At 43.8% G+C, this 9,633-nt stretch overlaps 1 protein-coding gene across 1 annotated transcript in view; it reads right to left on the bottom strand.

The window, feature by feature from the left end:
- Positions 1–211: 211 nt before the first annotated feature.
- Positions 212–9,633, bottom strand: part of LOC117424614 (caspase-2-like) — a 55,003-nt gene continuing 45,581 nt past the window's right edge. Inside the window, exons 2-5 of the mRNA XM_034041151.3 lie at positions 4,958–5,085; positions 4,226–4,375; positions 3,369–3,478; positions 212–675 (exon numbers count right to left, since the gene is read on the bottom strand). Of these exons, the coding sequence (XP_033897042.1) occupies positions 541–675; positions 3,369–3,478; positions 4,226–4,375; positions 4,958–5,003 (441 nt within the window). The 5' untranslated portion in view covers positions 5,004–5,085 and the 3' untranslated portion in view covers positions 212–540. The remainder of the gene's footprint in view (positions 676–3,368; positions 3,479–4,225; positions 4,376–4,957; positions 5,086–9,633) is intronic.

The following is a 9,633-nucleotide window of genomic DNA, read 5'->3' as shown; positions in this document are numbered from 1 at the left end:
GACTCACTGCTGTTATTGCATGCAAGGGATTTGCGACTAAATACTAGCTTTTATACTTCTTATATTTGCTTTAAGTTGAATTGTCCCAACACTTATGCTCACATAAAATGGGGGGATGGAACTCTAAATGTGCTGTTATTCTTAGTTGGTAAAACATGTGTGTCTTGAAACCACCAGAAATAAAAGGTGATATTCTGTACATTTGCCTCATATTAATCTTTTACTCGTATTTTCATATTGCTTGAGTGTACAGCAAAAATAGCAATTTTGACTTCACTGTCCCAATACTTATGGAGGGCACTGTGTATATATAAACACAGTATTTATCTGTGCGTCTGTGTGTGTGTGTGTGTGTGTGTGTGTGTGTGTGTGTGTTCGTCTGCATGTGTCTCACTGTCTCTGTGTCTCTTACTGTGTCTGTGTGTCTGCCTGGCTGTGTCTGTTTGTTTGTGTGTCTGTCTGACTGCATATCTGTGTGTGTCTCTCACTGTGTATGGGTGTGTGTCTCTTGCTGTGTCTCCGTGGGTCTGTGTGTGTGTTTTAGCAGCTTGGCCGATATCCTGGGAACAGGTAGAGGTCTTTGTCGAGTGAGTTGCGGTACTCAGACATTTCTTTACAGCGGTGGAACTCAGTCCCGGGTGCGAATCCTTCCCTCTGCTTGATCAGGGAGTTCACCTGGCAAAGCAAACAAGACCTGTGAGGAAGTGAGTCAGACAGGGGAGCACAGACACACACAGGCAGGGTGCTGAGAGATCAACAGGGGAGCACAGACACACACAGGCAGGGTGCTGAGAGATCAACAGGGGAGCACAGACACACACAGGCAGGGTGCTGAGAGATCAACAGGGGAGCACAGACACACACAGGCAGGGTGCTGAGAGGTCAACAGGGGAGCACAGACACACACAGGCAGGGTGCTGAGAGGTCAACAGGGGAGCACAGACACACACAGGCAGAGTGCTGAGAGATCAACAGGGGACACAGACACACACAGGCAGGGTGCTGAGAGGTCAACAGGGGAGCACAGACACACACAGGCAGGGTGCTGAGAGATCAACAGGGGAGCACAGACACACACAGGCAGGGTGCTGAGAGATCAACAGGGGAGCACAGACACACACAGGCAGGGTGCTGAGAGGTCAACAGGGGAGCACAGACACACACAGGCAGGGTGCTGAGAGATCAACAGGGGAGCACAGACACACACAGGCAGGGTGCTGAGAGATCAACAGGGGAGCAAAGACACACACAGGCAGGGTGCTGAGAGATCAAAAGGGGAGCACAGACACACAGAGGCAGGGTGCTGAGAGATCAACAGGGGAGACAGACACACACAGGCAGGGTGCTGAGAGATCAACAGGGGAGCACAGACACACACAGGCAGGGTGCTGAGAGGTCAACAGGGGAGCACAGACACACACAGGCAGGGTGCTGAGAGATCAACAGGGGAGCACAGACACACACAGGCAGGGTGCTGAGAGATCAACAGGGGAGCAAAGACACACACAGGCAGGGTGCTGAGAGATCAAAAGGGGAGCACAGACACACAGAGGCAGGGTGCTGAGAGATCAACAGGGGAGACAGACACACACAGGCAGGGTGCTGAGAGATCAACAGGGGAGCAAAGACACACACAGGCAGGGTGCTGAGAGGTCAACAGGGGAGCACAGACACACACAGGCAGGGTGCTGAGAGGTCAACAGGGGAGCACAGACACACAGAGGCAGGGTGCTGAGAGATCAACAGGGGAGACAGACACACACAGGCAGGGTGCTGAGAGATCAACATGGGAGCAAAGACACACACAGGCAGGGTGCTGAGAGGTCAACAGGGGAGCACAGACACACACAGGCAGGGTGCTGAGAGGTCAACAGGGGAGCACAGACACACACAGGCAGGGTGCTGAGAGATCAACAGGGGAGACAGACACACACAGGCAGGGTGCTGAGAGATCAACAGGGGAGCACAGACACACACAGGCAGGGTGCTGAGAGGTCAACAGGGGAGCACAGACACACACAGGCAGGGTGCTGAGAGGTCAACAGGGGAGCACAGACACACACAGGCAGGGTGCTGAGAGATCAAAAGAGGAGCACAGACACACAGAGGCAGGGTGCTGAGAGATCAACAGGGGAGACAGACACACACAGGCAGGGTGCTGAGAGATCAACAGGGGAGCAAAGACACACACAGGCAGGGTGCTGAGAGATCAACAGGGGAGCACAGACACACACAGGCAGGGTGCTGAGAGGTCAACAGGGGAGCACAGACACACACAGGCAGGGTGCTGAGAGGTCAACAGGGGAGCACAGACACACACAGGCAGGGTGCTGAGAGATCAACAGGGGAGCAAAGACACACACAGGCAGGGTGCTGAGAGATCAAAAGGGGAGCACAGACACACAGAGGCAGGGTGCTGAGAGATCAACAGGGGAGCACAGACACACACAGGCAGGGTGCTGAGAGATCAACAGGGGAGCACAGACACACACAGGCAGGGTGCTGAGAGATATACAGAGGAGCACAGACACACACAGGCAGGGTGCCATCCTTCTGATTTCCATCACATACAAATACAATATATATCATAGAAGTCACGTCCCCACTGGAACCTATCAGCAACAACTGCACTCATAATGCCACTGAGTGTAGATTTCACACTCACAATGTCAATGAGAAAGCATTTGAAACGTTTAACCCTTAGCGGTCCATTTATTCAGCGTGTCTCAGGCGTGTCAGGTCCAATTTATTTTCACAGTAAAACAGGTTTAAATGGCACTGCATATCAACACGACACTCAGTACTGCATCTCCAGCACCGCCCCTCGTTCACTGTTTTTTCACATACCTCTTGATAGTAATGCATACAGATAAATCATCTCCTGATCACTCGTTTTATCACCAAACTTGTCAATAATGCGATCAGAGTCATTATTTTATTATTATAACATCTAAAAAAAGCTCTGTAAATGTCTGTGATATTCTTTGAGCGCTGGATGCAGATGCAGCTATCTTGTTTGTTTATGTCCGTGTTATCTATGTGATGCCGGGGCTACCTCTATTCATGAGATACGCCCCCCTTTTTTTTTGTTTTTTCGGCTTCTCTCGGCTCTTATCGATCTCACTTGGCCATTGAATGGTTTTCTCGGCTTTTTCCGGAGAAAAAACAACTAGAGACCTGTTTTTTGCGTCTTTTTGATGATGTCGGACAGAGTCCGACATAGGACCACAAAGGGTTAAAACTGCCTCTATTCTTTCTCCTTTCAAAGAAATAGCAGTTAATTAAGAAGGGAGAAAACGCTGACAATAAGACCCTTGTTTCTTGTAAGTGCTGGCTGAGAGCCTGTGATGGAGTGTCTCCCTCCTCACCTTGACCAGCATGTCAGCTACATGCTTGTCCTTGGCGCTGTGGTAGAAAACCTCACTAAGAGCCTGAATGAACCACGAGCCTCGCTTTGTATTGCGCAGAGCTGCCGTGCCTGAGAAGAGAAGAGAAAGCAGTGAGGAGCTGAAGTCTGGACGGTACACATCAAGGATAGTTCAAGATCGCACAATACCCTTAAGAGTTTACAACTGTATTTTTCCACGGTATTGTTGCAGTTTCCGCCCATGCTTTTCCCATGGTTATATAAGGCTGAGTTGATACAGCGATCCATCGTATCGTTTGATAACCATGGTCAAGCATCCATTTTTTTTTATTTTTCTATTTTTTACTTTTGACACCATTTCTTCTGTCTGCTTGAGTTTTCTCAATGTGCATTCACACCCTGTCAAACATAATGTAATTGAATTTGTAAAGCACAGTGCATGACAATGTACTGTTGTCACAGCCTAACTGTGAACTAACCAAATTAGCAAAACAACAAGGGAGCGCTGTATTTAATCTGAGAGAACGGTCGTTCCTAAATTCTCAACAGAAACCCACACAGCAGGGATGGAACTAAGACTCCCAATGCATAGCAGTTTGATCCATTCCTGGTTTTACTATGAGTTTAATAAGACACACCTGAGCTTGTTACCTATACACTGGGGCTAATCAAGCATGTAGTAAAACCTGGAAGGCGTGAAAGTGCTATGCAATAGGAGTTTTTTTTGCACAAAGATGCTCTCAGTCAGATGGTTTAAACAGAGGTGTGTCTGCACTGCAGAGGCAGCTTCTCTTTATAGTTTATGGCCCCTCAGAGCAAGCATGGTGACCCAGGTCCCCAGTTTCCCAGCCCGTGTACCTTTGAGGAAAGCGTATCCACAGATCATGTCAGACTGGATGGGCAGCCTCACTTTCAGACCCTCCTCCTTCCTAGCATCCCTCTGCTCACAGCCCGGAGATTCGGACCAGTCCGGCCCGTCCCACTGGTCCACTCCGGAGTCCGTCTCATCTGAAATCAAACAGCGTGCTTCAGAGTGGCTGCGGCTCACACAATAATCCCAGAAAACATACTTCTTCCGTTCGCTACAAAGGTCTCAAAATTACCGTTTTGAAAGAAACACGTGCTATAGCTAACATGTTTTTAAATGATGATTATTATTATTATTTGGTGCAACACATTATTTGGTGCAGGTTAAAAAAATCTGTTTGTTTGCAAGCCATGCTTTCAGACAGTGCCACAGTTGCTTGGTCATTTCCAAAACCCCCATGCCAAGGATTGAACTATATCCCCAATTGCAGAGCAGTTTCCCCCATTCCAGGTTTAAATATCAGCCTGATTAGCCACAGTGTGTATAGCTAACAAGGTCAAGTTTGTCTCATTAAACTCATAGTAGAATCAGAAATTGCTGTGCAATGGAAGTCATATTTCCATCCCTGCCACCCCATTCAATGGCTTCTTTCCTTTTTTTTTTTTTTTAAATGTTATCAGCTGCTTTTGCTATTGACTGGCATTATGTGCAAATGCGAAGTGGGGGGGACTGTGCTGGGGGCAAATGACAGTATGAAGACACCCAGCATCGTGGCCACTGACCGGGTCCCCTGCACTGAGACCCTGCTCTGCTCTTCTGCTGTTCCATCCTGCGAGTCAGTACAGCTCCTCTGGAAAGGCTGCGTTGTTTTATTCACTGATGCAGAAGAAAACCGGAACAGTGGACATCGCTGTGGAATAAAACAAGTTTTGTGTATTGACTAGCATAAACACTGTTTTCAAAAAAGCCGCAGCTGGTTTCACAGAACCTGTTACCACTCTCAAATAACACTGGAAAGTCCAATAAGATTAGTGCCAATTGGGGGCAGTGAAACCAGCTGCTATAAAGTATGCAAGTTTACTGAAGTGAACTAAGAATTTAAGGCATAAATACCTTTTAAAAAATGCACTTATAACTGAAAGGTATTTCTAATGTATTTTTAGAGAAGGAAGCAAATGCTAACCCTTTCTATTTTTTGTCTACCAAACTTTTATTTGCTTAAAAAGACAAAAATGTAACTCTGGGAATCATCAAATCGTCTCTGCTCTGCTCAGATTAGCACCAAAAGCACAACACTGCATGTACTTGAATGTACTTCAGTGTTTGCTCCAGGACTTACAGACTGAGGGTCAATATGGCCCCCACTCTAAATTTTATGGGGACATTTTCTTCGGTGAGGGGATCAATATGTTTGATAATTCAGAACTAACCACCATTTCTTATTTTTGTTTGTTTTTAAATGTGCCAGCAGATTTTACTGACCTTTTGTTTCTGAAGAACAAAACATAAATCTGTAAAGCTGTAGATACAACCAAGGTGTCTCTACACTACTCACTGTCATTTCTGGGTAAAATATTGAGAAATGTGTCAGTGACGCTTGTGTATCACTGAGCAGAGGACATTCATTGTACCAGATCACGTTAACAGGGGTTTTCAATATTTTTAAGCTACATACCACTTTCCAAAAAAGTAGTCCACCGCATACCCCATCTGAGATACAGTCATAATAAAATTAAAACAGAAAAAAAGGTTTCTACAATAACATGATACAACAAAACGCTTTAAACCCCGTTTGTGCACCTGTTCTCACTCCCCCTCCCCCATCTGATTCCAGCAGCTTTTTAAAGCTGTCGCTGTTACCCGTCATGCAGTGTGGGTTTTCCCCGTTGTTGGGAAATCTAGTTCCTAGTTGGTCTATGTCTTTTACTTCTGTCCTGCCTGCGTCTTCCTGACTACACAGGGGACCGTAAGCTGCGTCTTCCTCGGGATTACTCCTGGTACCTGCTGTTTCTGACCCCTTCGAAACTCTTTTAATATCACAATATATATATATATATATATATATATATATATATATGTATAATTGACAACAGAACTGGCAGAAGGCACAGGTGTCGTTGTCCATCAAGTCAACAGTACGAAGGTCACTCTTGAAATCAGGACTTGAAGGATGTGTTCCAGTAAGAATACCTCTGTTAAGAGGGGAACAAGACTAAAAGGCTATAATATAAAAACACAAAAATTGGACTATGGAACAATGGTCAAAGGTGCTTTGGACTGTTGATGGATGGCCGACACCTGTGCCTTCTGCCAGTTCTGTTGTCAATTCAATGCTTGTCTTCTTTCTATTCCTTAAGGATATTATCTTCAAGTATTGCTCATCCTTGTTAGACAGCTTTTTGGGTCTTCCAGTCCTGGGTTTGTCAATTCAAGATGATGTTCCTCTGTACTTGTTGATTATGCTTCGGATACCATGCCTTGAAAATCGAGTGATGCAAGGTATTTCAGTCAATGTTTTTCCTTCTTTATGCAAGTCAAGGTTGTTATAATAACAGAAAACACTAGTGGAGGCTTTGAGTAAGTTGTTGATGCTTATAATGCATCAGAGTAAAAAATGCAACATGTCTAAGCCTTTTGCACAGCAGTGTATATATTTCTTTTTTTTATTAGAATTAAGAGTAGGCCTTAAGAGTCTGTTTTTTGGGAAAATTAATAGACTGACCTTTAGATCTGTGTTGCATTGTCTTTAATGTATGTTCAGTTAAGTGTTTTTTAAAAAAAAAAAATAAATAAACAAATAAAAACAGACTACCTCTAATTTTCTCCGAGAGACATCCTCCCACGGAAGTGTCGAGACGAGGTCTGAGTTGTTAATGTAAATGAGGCTTAGAAGAATTATTATGAAATACAAAGACACGTTACCCGACTACTTTCAAACACCTTGCCACCCCCCACCCCACTAGAATTAATTCTGTGGATGCCCATGGGTATATAACATTTTTTTTTGGTCATGTATTTAAGATTAGCAAATGAAGTCGATAGGATGTCTGTGATTTTTGCCTGCCTTTCGCCTACTTTAACAACTTTGTTTACAAAATATTTTATGCAAAGTATGTTCAAGTGACCTGGTCTAGCTATATTAATGTTGTATACAGTGCATTTTTAAACATACACTGGCAGTGTGTAACAGTTACGTTTATTAGAATAAACTATGATGGGCTACTGTTTTCTTTGCTCTGCTGACTAGTGGAGAAAATGTGTTTATCAGCTGAATTGGGGTAAAACGTTAAGATATGAAAAGTGTTGTCAGTCAGAATACAACAATAATATTCTTCTGCTGATGGGCGGCCTTAAGGGGACCCGAAGCCCTCTGCCTTTTGTCTGCCTTCCCAGTTTTTGTCCACCAGCCGCCACTGCTCAATAAAGAAGAAAAGTAATCGATAGACTGAAAACTCACTGCTTCGCGCCTTCTTCAGATAGCCAGGTAGAGTGATGTAGTTTAAATTGGAAAGCGGCACAGTGACTTACAGGTGAGTGTTCTAAGAACCTTGTGACACAGACAGTACTGTGGGGGAGTTCTATCCTAAAAGGAGGCATTGTCTTCCAGGTTCAGCCCATGGGGAAGTAAGGCCTTTAGTCTGTCTTACGTCAAGGCTATGGGTTTGAGAGGTGAAGTGCTTTGCAGCAGGTTGATCCAGCTTTTTGGTAATTATGGCAGATGTATGGTTTCTGAAACAAGTGTGCAGGTCATTAGTGCCTTTCCCCACATACTGTTTCTCACAGCACGATGTTTTCACTGTATAACATTGATGACATTGGGAGATCTGTTTTATACTGTAGGTTGTACTTGGTGTGGTACTATGGAAGTGACAGTTTCTTCAAGATGATCACATCTATTTGAGGTACAGTGGTGAGATCCAGGCTGTATTAATTCAGCTCTTACTAACAATTTACAGAGATTATGAGGTTGGCAAAAAGATGTCAGATATCTCATGTAGCACAGTTAAATCAGTTATATAATACATTTACCATGGCTTTGCACTTAACTTTTTCATCAGAAATGCCAACGTTATTTATAATCCAACCTGTGTACAAAAGCTAACAAGTACATGCAATGAATTATGGGTAGAATCCCCATCAGTTGTAATAATACATCTCCCGTAGAGAGATGCCTGTGCTGTATGACTGGGGTGTGTGCACTGTGAGCTGTCTGACAGGGAATGACAGGAGGTAGTAGAGACAGCACACCCTAAAGCAGCTGGGATCCAGGAAAGTGCAAATACCAAAATGAAACAGAGGAGCATCTCCCCACCACAAAAACAAAGTCCCTGAGTGACGCTCCGGTGTTGTGCCAGATAGTGTTGCGCAATTGTAATAATCAAGTCATAATGTGCAATATATTGTATAACCGTATTGATTTGATACTTTAATTGTTTTACATTCTTTGTTTTTGAAGATCAGAGGACATTGTAGTGCTAATTTGTGCATTTACTACTGTAGCAGAGCAGAATACTGTATCAGTTTACCATTTAATGTGCTGAGAATGCAAAAATACTTCTCACTGACACTTTTTTAGAAATATGTTATATTAAAAAAAAATGGTATTAAAGTTAAGATATATGAAGGTTGAAATACTCCGCAACAGTTATTTTTTTATACAGGACTTAAAGATGTACTGTATACGTTTGGAACAAAACCACTGAAATGCAATTTTTTGCCAGACAAGATTAGGCAGAAAAAATAAACTAGGCATGCGCAAATAAATTTGCATGCGCACTGACTGCAATTGCGACACTTCTTTTGATGACACTATTTGGCACAATAAAGGTCCGCTCTGGCTGCACTACGCCGCCATACCTGCCAAGTCTCCCGTCTCCCGGTGAGACTAGAAACTCACGATAATGTAGATTTCCAATTGTAATGCATTATTACTTTAAGTTAAATGTGTAAAACAAGCGTTCCCACGCCCCGCCCGCTCGCTCTACAGGGGAAACAGTAAAAAAAGGTATGAATATATCTTAATCCAGCACCAATTTCAGGACACTTCACACTTGCACACCTGATCTTAGCCGAACCAAGCCGAGCCCACCCAGCGCGGCTCGGGTGTGTTCGCACTACTGTTAAAAGTAGAAGCTGCACTGGCGCAGAGGACACAAGCGCACAGGCATCAATACAACTATTATTATTATTATTATTATTATTATTATTATTATTATTATTATTATTATTATTATTATTATTATTATTATTATTAAGCTGGCAGACACCAATAAGGAATTACTGTATTGTAGTGTCAAACTGGCCAGGTTTTGTTCATTGAAGAATCCGTTTATGTCCTAATGGTTATCTTACTTGTTCTTACTCACAGTGTAAACTCACATATTTCTCCTCGAACTCAACCCTCCTCTGTAGTCTACTAAAGTAGAGCTATAGACATTCTTCTGTATATGACATCATC

The sequence above is a fragment of the Acipenser ruthenus genome, chromosome 19, assembly GCF_902713425.1.
Source record: "Acipenser ruthenus chromosome 19, fAciRut3.2 maternal haplotype, whole genome shotgun sequence".
Taxonomy (NCBI): domain Eukaryota; kingdom Metazoa; phylum Chordata; class Actinopteri; order Acipenseriformes; family Acipenseridae; genus Acipenser; species Acipenser ruthenus.
Note: the sequence above shows the minus strand (reverse complement) of the source record. Positions and strands in the feature narration are given on the sequence as shown.